The sequence below is a fragment of the Hemiscyllium ocellatum genome, chromosome 43, assembly GCF_020745735.1.
Source record: "Hemiscyllium ocellatum isolate sHemOce1 chromosome 43, sHemOce1.pat.X.cur, whole genome shotgun sequence".
In the NCBI taxonomy this organism is placed as follows: domain Eukaryota; kingdom Metazoa; phylum Chordata; class Chondrichthyes; order Orectolobiformes; family Hemiscylliidae; genus Hemiscyllium; species Hemiscyllium ocellatum.
Genome location: NC_083443.1, coordinates 12,089,198 through 12,109,913, shown reverse-complemented (window position 1 = coordinate 12,109,913; position 20,716 = coordinate 12,089,198). Strand labels below are relative to the sequence as shown.

Sequence of the window (20,716 nt, the reverse complement as noted above, 5' to 3'; positions counted from 1 at the left end):
TCATGGATATGCTTATTCCCACAAGTCCAGCTTTTATTTTTGAGGAGGAGTATACTGCAGTCTGTGTGGTGGAGCTACATCCACATAGAGTTCCAGGATTGTGATCCATGAATGGCAATAAGTTGTCAAGCAGGATTTTTGAGATTTGAGAACAATTTTGAAGGTGCTAGTGTTCCCATGTACCTGTTGATAGTGGCAGCAATGTGTACTGTGCAGCAGTCTTGGACAGTGTGAATGTAGAATATTGTGGACTGCTAGTCAGGTGGGCTGCATTATCCCTTTTATGCATTCAAAGTGTGGCTTATCATTAGGCCATTTATTGTTCATTCCTAATTGCCCTTTATAATGCTGGTGAGTTCCCATTTTTGAATATAATTGGCTTGCTATGCCATTTCAGAGGATAGTCAATAGTCACATAAATTGCTGAAGATTATACTGAGAGAAAGTGAGGACTGCAGATGCTGGAGATCAGAGCTGAAAATGTGTTGCTGGAAAAGCGCAGCAGGTCAGGCAGCATCCAAGGATCAGGAGAATCGACATTTTGGGCATGAGCCCTTCTGGAATTGATTATACTGACCTGTGTATTTTCAACATTTGTTGTTTTGGATTTGTGCTACCTTCAGTATTATGCTTTTGGAAATGTTCAATTATTTAATGTACACACAAATGATCTGAATCCAGCTGCCCATCAATTGGCTCTTCCAAATTGGAAAATCTGACCAGCCAACAGAAGAGGTGGAGCCACATTGAGGTCTTTGATTAGTCACGCTTTACTATACTCACCTTACAATGCGGTGAAGGCATACATATTTATTTAAAATTGTAGCTGTTGAAGAAAAAAATTTGTACAATTGAATTCTAGCCAGTCATTGGAAAGTTTTTGTAGGCACAGGCTTAGCTGTTGCTTGATTTTTGTTTTTGCGGGGGGGTGGAGGTTAGGGGAATTAAGAGGCTGTGTACGTTGTAGGGGAAGAATTGGGAATGTCCCTGAAAACTGGTTGAAGATTTAAGTTTTCAAGTGGTTTTTTAAAATGTGGAATGATGTTGTAAAAGAATTGAATTTGAAGTACTGGGGTATCATGAAGGGTAAACGAAATGAGATGCAAACATGCACAGTATACCCAAATTGTTTAGTACGCAACAGAAAGGTAATGCTTCATTAGATTAACTGCGTAGGGTGAAGATAACAGTTTCAACATCAAGTTGGTCTTGCAAAGTGGAACAGTTTTCAGTTAACCTGGTTTCATGCTTCAGTCTCCCTTTTAAACTAGGCATATGGGTGATCTGTAGATGGTCTGTCATTACAGAAGATGCATGCAACAATATGATTCGAATTGTTTTGATATGCAGTAGCTCTGAATATCAGATATGAGAGCAAAAGAAATACAATGGGAGTGGATCTTTTTTGAGCCTGCTGTGCCATTCAGTATGGTCATGGCTGAGTTAACAGCACTTTCTTGCCTACTTCCCATAACCCTCAACTTCCCTGCAGTTCAGGAATCTGACCATCTCCACCTTGAATATATAGACTGAACCAGTTTCATTAGTGGGGTAGAAAAGTCCACCAATTCACCACTGAGGGGGAAATTCCTTCTTGGTCTTAGAACATTTATTATTCTGAAACTATGCACTCAGGAGAGGAAACATCCTTTCAGTAACTGTCCTGTCAAACCCCCGAGAATCTTAATTTGAATCAGATCACTTTCGTTCATTCTTTTAACTCTAATGAGTCTACATCCGACCTCCTAATTAAAAGACACTCTTGTCGTTTTATCCTCTCAATATTGTCTGGCGAGATGCTGCATTTTCAGCTGGTGTAGATTAGATTACCTACAGTGTGGAAACAGGCCCTTCGGCCCAACAAGTCCACACCGACCCGCTGAAGCGCAACCCACCCATACCCCTACACTTACCCCTTCACCTAACACTACGGGCAATTTAGCATGGCCAATTCACCTAACCTGCACATCTTTGGACTGTGGGAGGAAACCAGAGCACCTGGAGGAAACCCACGCAGACACGGGGAGAATGTGCAAACTCCACACAGTCAGTCGCCTGAGGTGGGAATTGAACCCAGGTCTCTGGCGCTGTGAGGCATCAGTGCTAACCACTGTGCCACCGTGCCGCCCTCATACTTGGTAATCACCTTGGTGCCCTCTGAGATGGCATTTTTGGTGAGCTCCCAAGGCACCAACAGACAGATTGTGTACTGGATCTCCTGGGAGGAGGTGGTCTGCTGCCCGCTGTAGTGGAAGGTCTTAAAGATGATTCATTCGAAGGTATTGTTGATGACCAGAGGTGGTGGTGTGGGTGTCCGGGTGGACCTTGTAGATGTAGATGCTGGAACTCATCTGGATTTTCATTGAACTACTTCTCGCCTTTGGCATGCTTATTGGTTACTGCTTTCATGGAACCCATTTTGGACACCATGCCTTTAGCCACTGCTTCAGGCATATTGTAGGTGGAGGTTTTTAATCAATTTCTTATCCCAGGAGTCATCGAATGAACTGAGTTGCCTCCAGCACGAATATATCTCTTTTTTTTTAAACCGAGACCAAAATTACATGAACTGAAGTATTCTAGGTGTGGTTTCTCCAGTGCTTTTTTGTTTAGAATCGTTACAGTGGAAACAAGCCATCTGGCCCAGCAAATCAACACGGATCCTCTAACCTACACATCCTTGTACACTATTGGGCAATTTAGCATGGCCAATTCACCTAACTTGCACATCTTTAGGTTGTGGGAGGAAACCAGAGCACTTGGAGAAAACCCATACTGACATGGGGAGAATGTGCAGACTCCATACAGATGGTCGCCTAAGGCTGGAATTGAACCTGGGTCCCTGGCACTGTGAAGCAGCAGTGCTAACCACTGAGCCATCATGCTGCCCTGTACTCTTGATGTGTGTGATTGGTAGCCAAGTGTAAGCTCCTATTGTCTGTTCTATCATTTGTTTAGATCATTGATCTAATCTCAATTTCACGTATTTGCTTTTGACCCATATTGCTTGACAGGTACGTATTTTCCGAGAATTAAGGTTTCACATGTGCCTAATTAAATTGTTGGTGACCCTGTTGTGCTTTACAAGTGTCTTAAAGCTTGACTTATCCTCATGGAGTAATCTAGATCAAAAAATCAGCCATGCAATGTAGTAAATAAACTAATATTCAGGAACATTGCAGTAGACATAACTTTTGGTATCTGTCTTGAGAAAACAAACATTAGTGAAAGTTTAAGTTGTATATTTGCTGTTTGAATCTATTGTGTCCACTTACTGTTTAATTTATCTCATGAAATGTGTATTTCAAGGTTTCTAAAGCAAGTGAAGTTGGGCTCATGGCATAATTAAAAACGTGTGAAGGGTGTTTTATCCAATCTTTGGGATTGAACAAAGTTAAGTAATACTTGGGGAAATAAAGGAACACTGCAATTCACACGGAAAGTATTTTTCTGAAGGGGTGTTGGAAGCGTAGAATGGGGGGAAATCAGGCATCCGGGCAGTGATGGGGTTTGGAACACTCTACTTGAAAGGGTAGTAGAGACAGAAACCTTGAGCTCATTTACAAATTGTCTAGTTATGCACCTCCAGTGCTGCAACCTGTGGTGTTATGGACCAATTGCTTGGAAGTGAGGTTAGGTTGGATGGTTTATTTCTCAACGGCTGCAGACAGGATGGAGCAAGTGGCCTCTGTGTTTCACAAGAAAAAGAAATGTCCTTTGTATATTTTCTTAACCTACATGCTTTGCTTTGGATTATCCTGCTTGTACAGTATTCAATTTTATTTTAAGGCTGTTTTTAGGCAAGAACACTTGCAGCATATTGGAAACAAGTGCTGCTCTGTACTCTTTCTTGCAATTGTGCTTCTGTAGACAATTAGCAGTGACGTATTCAGAATAACTGGAATTGAACTAACACTCCTCCAAGTGGAACGTCTTCAATTTTTGAAGACTGGTGACTGATGCAGCCCCCTGGAGGTTTTTAATCAACCTCTTATCCTAGAATTGTGAGTGAACTGAACTGCCTCCAGAACGAATATACCTCTCTCTTTACATATACTGCAGTATTCTAGGTGTGGTTTCTCCAGTGCTGCTTTTTTTTAAGAATCCCTACAGTGTGGGAACAGGCCATCTGGCAGCCCCTGGCTGCATTACTCCACAACTTGGGAATATCCCTTTGCACGAATGCCTTTGATCTGAGTTAGTGCCGTATGCTAATTCAGCAAAATAAAATATATTTGTGGTACAAGAGCTAACTTAACTTCAACAAGAACTCCAGATTTAACCAAAGTATGCCTGAATGAGTTTGTTGGAGATTTGAGCAGTGTTACTTTTACTGCTAATTTTGTGTATTCTGATGTAGAATTTCAACTTTAATAATGATTGAGGAATTTTTGCTGAAATACTGCAACAATCTCTGAAGCTTTTATGTTTGTTTCTGCATTGAATATCAAATATTTAACACAATTTGGCATTTGTATGTGTAATCTAGTATCTGTTCTGAAGTATTACATATTCTTCAAACAAAACCAATCCTGGGACTGCAGTCTGTAAAACCATTGGTTGTGTTTGAGGTAACGTGCTGGAGTTTCTCAAATGCAGTTGCTTATTCTTGTTTCTATCCATTTCCCTCCTTGATCACTACAACCTATCGTTGCAGTCAGTGTTGGATACTAAATATGGCTCATGATTGTGCTTTAACCTGTCTATCGGATAATGTAACTTTGTAAACTGCTAGTAATAATGAGCATGATTGTGATAGGCTTAAATACTTTTAAGGCTTAGTGAGAAACAGTCCAAGTCCAACAGTAAGAGGAAGTGAGCAGACTATCTGAGAATAGAATGGCTGTTAAGTAGAGCTGTATATAATGTAAATGACAAGTGTAGTGAGGACTATTGGAAAATGTGCTTAATATTTGGCATGAAAATTACAATATATTGTGCATATTAAAGTGCACAAGGATCTTGAGTACTTTATCTATCATTAAGGAAAGGAAGTACTGACAAAATATCAATAGAAGCAGTTATCTCAGTTTTATGACGTGCATAACCAGAGATAGTTAACTAATAGCTTTGGCAGATATAATTCATCACATGAATTCCTCTTTTCTACTCAATCCTTCTGAAGCCTTGCATTCATTCACACATCCATGTACCAGCAGTCGTTCCCATCCAAGATAATTAGATTGCCTCCATGGTTTGACTACAGAAAACCAGTCTCATAAATCTCCAACACTGATTTGACTCTATGGAAATTGGGAATGAGAAGAATTGATCTCTTAAGCAATAAGACTCAAATTATTCATTTCATTTGGCCTGAAGTGCTCTAGTTTTTTTTAATGTGGGAATTATCTATTTTTGTAGGGGTAGAAGAAAATTTTTAGGCAGTTAAATAATTGGCCCCTTCAGTTGTTGTGTTGACTTATTAAGTCAGTTCAACCCAAATGTTAAGAATTGTTCAACATCCTTCCCCACTGAATAAGGTAGGTGGAAACTAAGGGTGTTAGAAAGCGAGATTATTTCAAATAATTAGTTGCCTTTTCTAGCAACTAATGAAGATTTTGTTGAAGGCAATCTTCAATTTCGAAAAGGTGACATGACTGGCTTTTCAAAAGTATTCAATATAAAGTTTGGTGTTTCATTCTAGTTTTGTGTGCAATTTTTAATCATACTCCTATAATATAAAAATCTGTCTGATTTCAGGAATCCGTTACAGCATGGATGTTTGTGTGGATGAAGTGAAAGCCCTGGCCTCTCTGATGACTTACAAATGTGCAGTGGTTGGTAAGTACTGAGATCAATTTACTGATCTTTCTATATTGTAACTTGAGTATATTGAATAGTTCCATTTGTGTCCTGGAGAATTCCAATAGTGCATTCACAGTATCTTTGAAGAACACTGTCCTGAACACTATCTCTCATCTTGTGTTCCAGAAAAGGAATGATGCAGAAACTTGAAATTATGTTCTAAATAATATTTAGTGAATACAGATTAAGACGGTTGAAAATGTGGGCTTGATATGATCCATCCACTAATTGTGCATTGCATAGACCTTTTTTTTTCCATTGCCTGAGTTCCAAGATTCTTCCCTGTTTATTTAACTAAGATATTATTTTTTTCCTTTGTCTAATTCCCTTGGTAGATTAATATAATAGATCGTACAAGGAAAAGTTTAAAAATATTACAATGGGCTATTGTCATTCAAAAAGATTATGGCTACCTCAAGTCAGTCTTGTGGAACCACAGGAGACTGGTGAGAGATAAGTGCATATTTCGCATCAATATTTACTTTGAAGAGTTGTGAAAGCTGGGGAACTTGAGGAAAATAAATAATGTCTTAATATTACAGAAGAGGTGGTGCTGGAGGCTGTAACACATGTAAAAGTAGATATAACCCTGGGACCTGATGTGTTTCCCAGAACTTTGTAGGAGGCTAGGGGAAGAGATTTGTATCATTGACAGCCAGGGTTGAGGTGGTGGAAGACTGGAGGTTGGCTAATATGCCATTATTTAAGAAAGCAGGTAAGGAAAAGCCAAGGAACTAAACCAATGAGCCCAATGTCAGTAAATTGTTGGAGGGGATTCTGAGGAACAGGATTCACAAATATTTGGAAAGAAAAGGATTGATTGGGGTTAGAAATCATGACTCATTAACTTGAGTATTTTTTTGAAGAGGTGACAAAGATTAGATTGCTTACAGTGAGGAAACAGGCCCTATGGCCCAACAAGTCCACACTAACCCACCCATACCCCTACATTTACCCCTTCACCTCACACTACGGGTAATTTAGCATGGCCAATTCCCCTGACCTGCAGGTCTTTGGCCTGTGGAAGGAAACCGGAGGAAACCCACAGAGGAAACGTGCAAACTCCACACAGTCAGTCGCCTGAGGCGGGAATTGAACCCAGGTCTCTGGTGCTGTGATGCAGCAGTGCTAACCACTGTGCCACCATGCCGCCCAATGATTGGAGGCAAAATAAGTAGACATCTACATGGATTTCAGCAACGTGTTCATCAAGGTTCTGCACGGTCGACTCGCTAGCAAGGTTAGATCACATGGAATCCAGGGAGCTAGTTAATTGGATACAAAATTGGCTTAAAGGTAGGAAACAGAGGGTGATGACGGAGAGTTGTTTTTCAAACTGTAGGCCTGTGACCAGCGGTGTGTCACAAGAATCTGTGCTGGATTCACTGCTTTTTGTCATTCATATAAACAATTTGGATGTGAATATAGGAGGAATGGTTAATAAGTTTGCGGGTGACACCAAAATAGGTGGTGTAGTGGACAGTACAAATTATTATTTCAGAGTACAACAGGACTTTGATCAGAACTCTATTTGCCAAAACTATGTCCCCCTTTTTGCCCTCCTAATTTCCCTCTTAAGTATACTCCTACTGTCTTCATACACTTCTAAGGATTCACTCGATCTATCCTGTCTATTCCTGTCATATGCTTCCTTCTTTTTCTTAACCAAACCCTCAATTTCTCTTGTCATCCAGTATTCCCTACACCTACCAGCCTTTCTTTCACCCTAACAGGAATACAGGGGAACCTCGATTATCCGAACGTGATGGGCGGGCACTCTTTTGTTCGGATAAACGATTAAATGCCCCTCTGGGGCTCTGAGTTTTTGAAATCAGCTCCTCGTTCAGGAGACTGTAGCAGCATACCATGCGAGACCTCAACCCCCAAACCCATACAACACATCCCCTGCCCCCCCCCCCCCCCCAAAAACGTCCAACACTGCCCACACCCCCCAACCCCATACACACCTGCCCCCACTCTGGGGCAGCTGGACTGGACACTAACAAGACTGCTGCTGTTGTCTTTGTGGGTAAGTCTCCAAATAGTGTGCGTGCACAATTTTTACTGCAACTATTTGACAGGCTCCACCTCTTGCTCTGTACAGGGCAATGTTGGAGAGATTATGTAGGGAAGGGGGGTTTGGGATACACGCCTGTTTAGAACTCGAGAAAGTGTGCGGAGAGGGTGAGGGCAGGCAGTCCGTCATTTGGAGACGGTGCCTGGTTAATCACTGTAAACAAATGACGCGATCACTGTTGGAAACACTTTGATGTAATGTTTCCATTGGGACTTTGATCTCTTTTGGATAATTGGTATTCCGTCCTGTCCATCTGAGCCAAGTTTCTGTAATTGCTATGATATCCCAGTCCCACGTTTCTAACCATGCCCTTTCATCTGCCTTTCCTCTTCGATCTCTTGATCAGGTGTACCCTAGAACTGTGGGAAGCTAGGGATGTATTTTCTGGGCCCCTTGCTGAGATATTTGTATCATCCATGGTCACAGGTGAGGTGCCGGAAGTCTGGCAGATGGCTGATGTGGTGCCACTATTTAAGGGTGGTAAGGACAAGCCAGGGAACTATAGACTAGTGAGCCTGATGTCAGTAGTGGGCAAGTTGTTGGAGGGAATCCTGAAGGATAGAATGTGCATGTATTTAGAAAGGCAAGGATTGATTAGGGATAGTGAACATGGCTTTGTGCATGGGAAATAATGTCTCTCAAACTTGATTGAGGTTTTTGAAGAAGTAACAAAGAGGATTGAGGACAGAGCAATAGACTTCAGTAAGGTGTTTGACAAGGTTCCCCATAGGAGACTCATTTAGCAAGGTTAGATCTTGTGGAATACAAGGAGAACTAGGCATTTGGATACAGAACTGACTCAAAGGTAGAAGACAGAGGGTGGTGGTGGAGGGTTGTTTTTCAGACTGTAGGCCTGTGATCAGTGGAGTGCCACAAGGATCAGTGCTGAGTCCACTACTTTTTGTTATTTGTATAAATGATTTGGATGTGAGCATAAGAGGTATAGTTAGTAAGTTTGTAGATGACACCAAAATTGGAGGTGTAGTGGACAACAAAGAACGTTGCCTCAAATTACAATGGGATTTTTATCAGATGGGCCAATGGGTTCAGAAGTGGTAGATGGAGTTTAATTTAGATAAAATGCAAGGTGCTGCACTTTGGGAAAGCAAATCTTAGGACGTATACACTTAATGGTAAGGTCTTAGGGAATGTTGCTGAACAAAGAGACCTTGGAGTGCAGGTTCATGCTCCTTGAAAGTGGTAGATAGGCTAGTGAAGAAGGCATTTGGTATGCTTTCCTTTATTGGTCAAAGAATTGAGTACAGGAGTTTGGAGGTTGTGTTGCGGCTGTACAGGACATTGGTTAGGCCACTGTTGGAATATTGTGTGCAATTCTGGTCTCCTTCCTATCTGAAAAATGTTGTGAAACTTGAAAGGGTTCAGAAAAGATTTACAAGGATGTGCCAGGTTTGGAGGATTTGAGCTATAGGGAGAGGCTGAATAGGCTGGGGCTGTTTTCCCTGCAGCGTTAGAGGATGAGGGGTGACCTTATAGAGGCTCACAAAATTGAGGGGCATGGATAGGATGAATAGACAATGTCTTTTCCCTGGGGTCGGGAGTCCAGAACTAGAGGGCATAAGTTTAGGGTAAGAGGGGAAAGATATAAAAGAAACCTAAGGGGCAACATTTTCACTCAGACAGTGGGTGCATGTCTGGAATGAGCTGCCAGAGGAAGTGGTGGAGGCTGGTACAATTGCAATATTTAAAAGACATCTGGATGGGTATATGAATAGGAAGGGTTTAGAGGGACGTGAGCCAAATGCTGGCAAATGGAACTAGGTCAGATTGGGATGTCTGGTCTGTGCATTCGGGTTGGACTGAAGGGTCTGTTACTATGCCGTAGGATTCTATGACTCTAAGTACAACTTTGGTCACCAAATTACATTAGTAATGAATGACTTTGTTATGAATGGAATGCAGGCTTCAACATCCATTTTTAGGAAGGTTTCTGGAGCTGGTGGAGAGGATTGTGAAGAGGAAGAAAGGAGGAGGCAATAAGACTAAAACCCTGTCCTTAGTCATGCATTGGAGCCAGAAATGTTGTTATTAAAAGTAACCTGATTTCTCCAATCTCTCATTTCGTCCTTGTGTTGTAGATGTGCCATTTGGAGGTGCCAAAGCTGGAGTGAAAATTAACCCAAAGAATTACACAGTAAGTATTAGCCTGCAAGCCTTTTGCTTTTAGATTTAACTTGTTCTTTGGTAGCCAGCTAAATATGGTTCACGTAAGGAGAGTGTAATTACTTTCTAAGCTTTCTGTACTGACTATTTAACAATCCTAAAAGCGAGGATTAGCCTTTTCTTTCTCCTAGTTGCCACATTTGGCTTGCTTGCTGGTCCTTTTAACAATCGAGATGAGTTAACATTTAGTGACAAAATCTACTTCCTTTCTATCCCTGTCTGCATGGTGGTGAAGTAACTTTAATTTTGTGATCACTCTAGCTGCTTAAGAATTAATACTAATGTGCTTTTTGTTTCTGCTGATAAGCTTGGGACATTTGAATAGATTGGACATTAAGCCAAGAGCAAATTGAATAAAATTTACATGTCGTGTTGGCATGATGTCTCTTTTTATTATACATTGGAGACGTGGAGAACCTGATCAACAATTATCACAAATCTCTTTGTGGATGGTTAGGCAAATATTAATGTGGAGAGGGGGTGGGGGCAAACAGCTATCTCAACATAACACTTTCTTTGTGTTTTGACCTTAATCAATTTCAGTAATCAAGTGCAGCTGCAAATACAAACAAGTAGCTGCAATGGAAAGCTGGATAATTATATTAGTAATGAGACAGCAAAACATTCATAAAACTGCAAAACCTAGTCCCTCAGTCTCTTAAAGGAACAAAGATGTCCACAAATAAGATTGGAGCTTGCTAGGGTTCCTAATTGCACGTGGGAGCAGTTAAGTTTTTTTTTTGCATCTCTGCATAATGAGAGATACTCTCTAGTGCTATCAATTGGAGCATTGGTCCTTTTTGTTATTTGGTTCCGGTGTATTCAGTATACTTGACAAAGATTCAGCCCACACTCAATGTGGTTAAAGCTCAGCATGACGCCAGATATAAAAGTATGGAATTTTTATAGCACCAGTGTTTACAATGTTGAACTGAAAATATATATTCAGCTCGATTAGGATAAATTTGCTCAACTACAGCCTCTGAAATATTGCAGTGCCCTGTTCACTACCGAAGTGTTCAAACTTGTAGAGTAACTCTGCTCTAGAATAGAAGCACGTCAAGTCTGAGCACAAAGACTGAAAGTGTGAGAAATAGCTATTGGATAAAATAGCCATTTAGTCTCTCTTTGGAAAAAAAATAGTTTATTTCCTTCAAGATAAAGTTAGAAATTAAAACTTCACACTTTTTAAGCTGATGGCAATGTTGTTGTGGTTCTGTTCGCCAAGCTGGGAGTTTGTGTTGCAAACGTTTCATTCCCTGTCTAGGTGACATCCTCAGTGCTTGGGAGCCTCCTGTGAAGCGCTTCTGTGATGTTTTCTTTGGCATTTATAGTGGCTTGTCTCTGCCGCTTCCGGTTGTCAGTTCCAGCTGTCCGCTGCAGTGGCCAGTATATTGGGTCCAGGTCGATGTGTTTGTTGACGATCTGTGGATGAGTGCCATGCCTCTAGGAATTCCTTGGCTGTTCTCTGTTTGGCTTGCCCTATAATAGTAGTGTTGTCCCAGTCGAATTCATGTTGCTTGTCATCTGCGTGTGTGGCTACTGAGGATAGCTGGTCGTGTCATTTCGTGGCTAGTTGGTGTTCATGGATGCGGATTGTTAGCTGTCTTCCTGTTTGTCCTATGTAGTGTTTTGTGCAATCCTTGCATGGGCTCACCGATCTCTAGACTCATAGCAGAAGCGATAATGCAAAGGTTAGAACGAACAGTCTTACCGCAAATAAAACCCAAACTCTGGGTCAGATATGTGGACGACACCTTTGCAATCATTCAAAACACAGAAATAGAGAAAACACACCGGATCATCAATGCCACACTCACAGGAATCTGATTCACGAGAGAGGAAGAAAAGCACAACCAGCTCCCATTTCTAGATGTGATGGTACAGAGAACACCGAACGGAGAATTCAGCACAAAGGTATACAGGAAAGCCACACACACAGACCAAGTCCTGAACTACGAAAGCAACCACCCCAACACACACAAACGAAGTTGCATCAGGACACTATTCAAAAGGGCCACAACACACTGCAGCACACTAAAACTGCAAAAAGAGGAAGAAGAACACCTATACAAGGTATTCACCAAAAACGAATACCCGCACAATTTCATCAACAGATGCCTAAGGAAAAGAACAACAGAACGAGGACATGCCGCAACCCAAAGGACTAGCCACACTACCATACATCAGGAGCATTTCCGAACTGACAGCCAGACTGCTGCAACCACTAGGACTCATAACAGCACACAAACCAACAGCCACTCTCAGACAACAACTCACCAGAACGAAGGACCAGATACCCAGCATGAGCAAAACCAATGCAGTGTACAAAATCCCATGCAAGGACTGCACAAAACACTACATAGGATAAACAGGAAGACAGTTAACGATCCGCATCCATGAACACCAACTAGCCAGGAAACGAAACGACCAGCTATCCTTAGTAGCCACACGCAGCTGACAAGCAACATGAATTCGACTGGGACAACACTACTATTATAGAGCAAGCCAACCAGAGAACAGCCAGGGAATTCCTTGAGGCATGGCACTCATCCACAGATTGTGTCAACAAACACATCGACCTGGACCCAATATACCGGCCACTGCAGCGGACAGCTGGAACTGACAACCGGAAGCTGCGGAGACAAGCCACTATAAATGCCGGAGAAAACATCACAGCGCTTCACAGGAGGCTCCCAAGCACTGAGGATGTCAACTAGACGAGGGACGAAACGTTTGCAACACAAACTCCCAGCTCGGCGAATAGAACCACCACAACGAGCACCCGAGCTACAAAACTTCTCCCAAACTTTGATGGCAATGTATCAATTACTAGTAGATACACTGCCATTTTGTAAATTATACAAGAGTGAAAATTGGGTAACTGTACAGATACAAGCTGCCCTTCCTTAAATACTTGAAGCCTATGCTGTTGAAAGAAGTAATTTTAAAAATTGCAGGAAGTCTAACATTTAAGAGTAAGTCAGAAAAGAAATACACATTTGAAATGCAGATTCAATTATTTGAGTATGTAAGAAGGGATATGGGTATTCCTGTTATGCTTGGAGTTGGTTAACATTCACATGGATCAAATGACTAATTAGGAATGATATGATGATTTGCGCGTCATTGAGGCATCCACAATCACTGACTGCTTTCAGAGTGGAACCTGATCTTAGTGATCCATGTCATCTCTGTGATGACATGTCTAGTGATACATAGACACCTTTTTTTTTTCTCCTGGTCCTTTAGTTATTGTAATGAAACTTTGTTCAGAATCATGCAGTTGTTATCCCACCACAAAAGTTAGATTAATGCAATAAACCCTTTGTTCTTTTCTACTATTTAAAAATGCCTCTTCAAGATGTCCATCAACAACTCCCATTCATCTGTTGCCTGTGCAATTTTAATTCTTGTGCTTTGGTATGACCTATCCAACTACATTTTAGTGCTTTGTTCTTATCCTGAGTGCAAGATTGGGCTTGCAAGATTTAAGTTCTTGGATATGGTGTGTTCATAGCATAAATAAGAGTTGAAGGATTTAGTTTTTGCATTCATACAATCTCTACGATGTGGAAGCAGGCCACATTCACTGACCTTTTGAAAGCAACACATCTCCCTACTGTATCCCTATATTTTCCATGTCTAATCCACTTAGCCTAGACACTACAGGCAATTTAGCATTGCCAGTCCACCTAATCTGCACATCTTTGGACTGTGGGAGGAAACTGGAGCACTAAGGAAACCCATACAGACACAGGGAGAATGTGCAAACTCCACACAGTCAGTCGCCTGAGGCTGGAATCGAACATGGCTCCTGGCGCTGTGAGACAGCAGTGCTAACCAATGAGCCACCACGTGTCCTGCTTTGTAAAAATTGTGGGTTTGTTTCTTAACATCTGCGCTAATACCTATATGCTGGTTATGCAGAATTACTGGGCTCGATCATACTGTGAATAGATAAGCAGTAAAGTCCATGCTCACTCTGGCACTATCAAAGGAAGATTTTGATGCTTTTCTACTGCAAATTTGAAAGTGTTCTCCTACAGTTGATGGATGTTTTCCATTCACTGTGAAAGGACTGTAGCAGTGTGTGTCTCTCTCTTTCTCTCCCCCCCCCCCCCCCAAAAGATACCATATGTAAAATTGAATTAATTGTAAAATAAGGGATAAATTATCTTCTGCAATGGAGTATAGAAGTAAAGAACTTAAGTAGCTTGACTATTTCTGTGTTAGCTGTGCAACCTTGCCTCTTCAATTTGCAGCACTTGTTGCATTTCAGGTGTTTTAGGGAAAGAAATCAAATGACTAAAATTTTAATGTGCTGAGCATCAAAGTTAATTCTCAGAAGACTAGTATTTTTTGGTCATTGTTGAAAGTGCATTCTGCTGAGACGTCTCTGCGCCTAGGTGTTTGGCATGAGCTATTGGTCTTTTCCACTGGGAAGATAAAATGGGGGAAGAAAAGCACAGGGCTTCAACAGAAAGGTGAAGTGCAGCATTAATCAGAAATGGGATAGGACACAAATGGCTTGTACAAGATGAGAAAAACTTCTCCTTGTGGAGAAGTGTAATACATTGGTGATTTACTGTTAAGTGAAGATAAGTTGAACTGTATACACTAAAATAAAGCATTCATCTGACCTCTGTGTGCAATTGTGAAATATGCAACTTTCAGTTTGAATCACAGCGTGGTCCTAATGTTACATGCCTGGGTCGCACTATCCGTAGTTGATTTATGGATGTCATGAGAACAATACTTAAGTTGCACCATCCAATGACCCACAATACTTCTGAATGTTTGCCGCATAACCTGAAGTTGAAATAGTCCAGCTTTGACACTGACTAGGTGTTCCAGACACAAGGTGAGTCAAGGTCACGCTCCTTTGCTTCAGAATCAGAAGATTGTGGATTTAAGTCCCATTGAAGCTTGAACGCAAAAGCTAGTCAAATATTTCAATGCAGAAAAATAGAAAAGACATTACATCAAAGTCTTGTCTGCCTTCTAAAGTGGCTATAAAGCTTTTGACACCTGTCCTGGCCTCAAGTAAAGATTTCTTTTGTCAGTATCTCATTGCGATTTGTGAGAACATGCTGTCTGTAAATTAGCTGCTACATCTCCGTTTTCAACTGGTTGCATTATAGCAAGTTTCTTTTCACCCTAAAGCACTGAGATATCCTAGAGCACTACCTTGATTGAAAATTCTATCTTCTGGTGAGAAATAAAATTTCACACTTATCTCTTTTTCTAATTTTTTCCTGCGTATTTTACAAATGACATACTTTGTTTCCCACACATTCATTTAATTATTTTTAAGCAATTTTTTTCAGCACACTGCATTGTTCTGATACTTTCTAGTTCTGTTTGATTTAATTATTTTGAAGTAGTGTACTTAGATTTGTTTTTTGGACATGTGTATCATTTTTACAATCACTTGCATACTTTTATTGAATTAAAATTGTGATTTTAAAAAAAGTAAAATACTTTTGTTTAGCATTATATGTCAAGAAATGGGTTATTCTGTTTCAAGCATGAACTCCAGAAAAGATCCTACTTCTAAACAATGAGTAACTTTCTCTACATTTGCAGGATTCTGAATTAGAAAAAATTACAAGAAGATTTACCATTGAGCTTGCAAAGAAAGGATTTATTGGTAAGTTAGTACAGAATACCTTACCTACATGAAGTAAAGCTATAATCTCTGGCCTCTGTGGTCACTTGTAAAAGATACAATAACCAATTTCAGTCACAATGTGGTCTTTTGTGTAACCCCAGAAACCTAACAATATGTACTTAAAAACTGGATGGTTGGAAGTTGAAATTCCCTCTCTTAGGGCATTGTGAGTCAACTTACAACATGTGGACTGCAGCCATTGAAGGCTGCAACTTGAAAAGGCAACTTGGGACAGGCAATACAATGCCGACCAGCCAATGATATCCACATCCTGAGAGTCAATTAAGAAAGAAAGATCATAACCCTTTTTGTGTTCTATTCATAATGTTATTTATTCACAGGAAATGGCCCTATTATTTTATTGCTTGCATACAACAGCACTAAACCCACAAGTAATTATATTTTGTGCATATCATGCCTTATAATTGTTTTTGACCACTCAATAATAAGGTTTGACTAATGGCCCATACAACAAGCTGAGCACCATATTTGGGAAGCAAAACACAAAAATAATTAACAAATGCAAATTGTTAGATACTCAAAGTCTGAAGTTCAAACACAAATGTGCAAAATATGTTGATTGAGTCAACATAGAAAATGAGAACAGGAGTAGGCCATTTGGCCTTTCAAACCTGCTTCGCCATTCAATGTGATAATGCTGATCACCCAACTAAGTATACTGTTCCTGCTTTCTCCCCATATCCTTTTGATCCCTCTACCCCTAAAAACTTTATATCTAATTCCTCTTGAAAATATCAATGGCCTCAGTTGCTCTCTGGCAGAGAATTCTAAAAGCACTCTACTATCTGGTTGAAGAAATTTCTCCGAATCTGTCCTAATGGCCTATCCAGTACACAGTGACCCTTGGTCCTGGATTCCCTGGTCTTTGGAAACAATCTTCCTGCGTTTATCTTGTATAAGCTTGTTAGAATTTTATAGGTTTCTCTGAAATCCCACCCTCATTCTTCTAAAGTCCAGTGAATCCCTCTTCAATCCAGTCTCTCTTCATATATCCATCCTGCCACCCCAGGAAGCTGCTTCACTTTTTCAATAAAAACAACTAGTTTCTGACTTAGTAAAAGTATTTACGAATATGAATGAATGGAAAAAGTGTGACAAAACATTGGCTATCCATTTTTTTTTTGAGAACAATTAAATTGACATGGGTAGTGAGCTGGAGGACCTCTGATTTGTATAGGAAGTTGAGAGACTATGGGATGCATTACTGGGACAAGTGATTGGAGAGAAGGAATGGGCTGAATTTTACCTCTAAAGCTGGGTTTGAGGAGAAGTCCGAACTAGTTCTAGGTCCAAATTGACACCAACTTCTCACTTCTGGTTTTAACTGTAACTGGAATATGATGTCGTTTGCTATCCTCTTTAGCTATTGGTCGATTTCCCCAGTATCGGGAAGCCTTGCAGCTGCATCAAGGCAAAGGCTTGGTGGAATCAGGTGGTCGACTCCTTTACGGCAACTTCTAGACCCAAGTCAATAACCCCAGGCCTTCTATCCTAACATCAGCCCCTGATATATATTCCCTAAACAGTGTGTTAAGTCGCCACCTTTCCAAGTCTAAATGTTGACTGATCAGTCTACTTCATGCTGTAGCCTTCACTGACTGGCTCCTTGTCCAACTGGACACCCAGCTCAAAATTAGCCTGGCCTCTAGGTTGTGAATCCAATTATTGATGTTACTGATGCACTGTGGAGTTAAAATGCCACAGCTGCTGGAGGAATCCAGACTGCTGGATTTCCTAATGCTCTACAACATACCTACCCGTTACTAGTTAGGTAAGCTAAAAAGTCTATCCTAAGTCAACATTATAGAATAAGTGGATATGTACAGTGGCTGAGTGTTTATCTTAATGCAGTATGAACTTGGAGAATTCTAATGATCCAAAGAAGCCAAATTGTAATCTCACCTTGAATTTAAGCTGCATTGTTAAAATTCTGGAAATGTTCAGCAGGACTGACGTGCAACAGGCATATTATCATCAAATGTTTTGTCTTTTATACTTTAGGGGAAGAAACATGGTGTTCTTCGTGTGTGTGTGTGTGTGTGTGTGTGTGTGTGTACACTAACATGATTAACTTTTTAACTGCCTGCTTACCATGTCACTGTTATACCAAACTCAACGACCTGCCAACAACTTAAGGATGGAATGAGCAAATCCCGAAAACTTTAATGTGAAAGGTGGTTCAAGGATAAGGAATGAAGGAGATGTGAGCATAGACTTTTAAATTCATTAAAAAATTTGGAGTTTAAAAGCTAGTCTAATGGCCACCATGTAACATTATCAATTGGTGTAAAAATCCATCAACTTAACGAAGTCTTTTAGGGAAGGAAATCTGCTGTCCAAGCCTGACCTGTATGTGACCCCAGACCAGCAATGTGGTTGACTCATAACTGATGTCCGGGCAGTCAATTGTATCCTTGCCTGCGATGTCCACACCCCTTGAATGAATCAAAGAAGAGATTGGGACTACAATGGAAGATAAACAACCTAGACTAGTTGAACCTGTTATATCTACCTTTTTTGTAATTGAATGAAATCCATAGGCAAGGTACAAAGGAATAACTAGCAGAATATTAATCAAAGCAGAGTTTAGGTGGTGCTTGAAGTAAGAGTTGTAGGTTGTGAATGGTATGTGACTTGTATTATTAAGCTATGTGGATGAAAGTCCTTGTTTACTTTGAGCTCTTAGGCTGGGTTAGGGATATTAGGTCAAGATGTAGAAAACAGACATCTGTAATGTTGCATTCTGTGAATAAATCTATTACCAAGAAAGTATTAACGAAGAATAGTACAACACAGGAACAGGCCCTTCAGCCCTCCGAGCCTGCACCAACGCATTTTGCCCTCCCATACTAAACCTAAAACTAAAGAGTTCAACCTGGATAATTTTAAAGTGATTCATTTTGAAAAGTCAAATTTGAATGTAGAATAGATCCCTCAAATCTGCCAGCCAAGTTGATAGGATTGTTAAGGAGGTGTATGGTGTGTTGGCTTTCATTAGTGGGGGATTGTGCTCAAGAGCTGTGAGATTATAGCCCTGGTTAGACCACATTTGGAAAATTAGTGTTCAGTTCTAGTTGTTTCATTATAGGAAGGAAGTCGAAGCTTTAGAGAAGTTTACCAGGATGCTGCCTGGACATAAGGGCATGTCTTAAGAAAGATTGAAGGAGCTAAGGCTTTTCTCATTGGAGTGAAGAAGAATGAGCGGTGACTTGATAGAGGTGTACAGGATGATGGGAGTTAAAAATCGCACAACACCAGGTTATAGTCCAACAGGTTTAATTGGAAGCACACTAGCTTTTGGAGCAATGCTCCTTCATCAGGTGATTAGACAATCACCTGATGAAGGAGCGTCGCTCCGAAAGCTAGTGTGCTTCCAATTAAACCTGTTGGACTATAACTGGTGTTGTGATTTTTAACTTTGTACACCCCAGTCCAACACCAGCTTCCCCAAATCAGGATGATGGAAGGCATAGATAGTGAATAGGCAGAGACTTTTTCCATGGCAGAAATGGCTATCACGAGGGGGTAGAATTTTAAGGTGATTAGATGGAGGTTTAGGGGAGATGTTAGAAGTAGGCTCTTTAGAGTGGTGGGTGCATGGAATGCACTGTCCAGTGGTAGTAGTGTCAGATACATTAGGGACATGGACAGTAGTAAAACAAAAGATACGTAGGTTAGTTTGATCTTCGAGTAGGATAAAAGGTCGGCACAACATTGAGTGCTGAAGGGCCTGTACATTGCTGTACTATTCTATATTCTGATTTCTATTTTTCAAGGCTTCCCAATTTACTGATGTTAAGCGGCAAAAGTACTGGAAGATGAACGCTTTTGTTTGTTCTCCCCAGGACCTGGTATTGACGTGCCGGCCCCTGACATGAGTACGGGTGAGAGAGAGATGTCCTGGATTGCCGATACTTTTGCCACTACAATGGGACACCAGGTGAGTGCTTGAAGGAAACTGGCATGGGAGGAATTTTAATGCATACTTCCTTTCTGAATCAATTCCATTAGATTAAATCTCAATCTTTATTTGTGCAAGACAAAAGGTTATTTAATGAAAGTGGATATAGATTTTACAACAGATTAATTCTGACTTCCAGATTCTGAAGTGAGATTCAAATCCAACCAGGAAGTTACAGGGCATAAGGTGAGCAATAGAGCATATAGGAAACAAGGTGGAGGAAGGAACTGAAATCTCAGTCAAATGTTGACTGTTGGATAGAAACATCTCATTACTGTTTCAATTCACAAATAGTTAATTTCCACATAAAACTGTTCAAATGAAACTTAAGCCTGTGCTGATGGCACAGATTAAATGAGACATTTACACTTCAAAGCTTCACTGCAACCAACAGACCTCTCTCTGCAGTTTGATGTTTATTGGTGTTTGGCAAATGAGCCTGCTATTGAAAGACAGCTTTGGACCTCATTTTAAATGTTAATACTGTACTTGTTTCAGTCTTGCAGAACCTCTGTAGCATGCTGATGCAGGTTTTCCAATAGTTGTTTCTGCAGCATGGATGGGGGCTGCACATCACGGCTTCATGTAATTCCTGAAATGGCTTCTGGGGGTATTCCTGAGGGGAAAGTTATTCCATTGGGCGATTCCACTGTCATGGAATCTAGAAAGTATGAGGAGAATCGAAGGTTCTGTGCTGAAAGTACCAGTCACTTCCACACGCTCCTCCCTTTACATCCCAGGACTGGGTTAGTCCTACCCTGTACACTGCCAGATCTGTCCACTCCTGTAGAAGACTAGCAAAATAATGAAGCCTGTAACCCTGAATTTAGATATTTTTTAACTCCATCTTTTGTTAGCTCACAGCCAAATATTGTATTCAATTTTCTATTATCTATTTTAGGAAACATATTAATACCATGTCATTGAGAGGGGATTTGGGGATTGCAGATTGGAGTTTGTCATTAAAACATAGGTGAGAGGTAGTCAAATTCAAACT

The 20,716-nt window shown here is 40.6% G+C and overlaps 1 protein-coding gene across 1 annotated transcript in view; it reads left to right on the top strand.

Moving 5' to 3' along the window:
• LOC132835076 (glutamate dehydrogenase, mitochondrial) overlaps window positions 1-20,716 on the top strand; it is an 86,034-nt gene that overhangs the window by 17,592 nt on the left and 47,726 nt on the right. Inside the window, exons 2-5 of the mRNA XM_060854359.1 lie at window positions 5,701-5,781; window positions 9,979-10,034; window positions 15,653-15,716; window positions 19,604-19,698. Coding sequence (XP_060710342.1) covers window positions 5,701-5,781; window positions 9,979-10,034; window positions 15,653-15,716; window positions 19,604-19,698 — 296 coding nt within the window. The remainder of the gene's footprint in view (window positions 1-5,700; window positions 5,782-9,978; window positions 10,035-15,652; window positions 15,717-19,603; window positions 19,699-20,716) is intronic.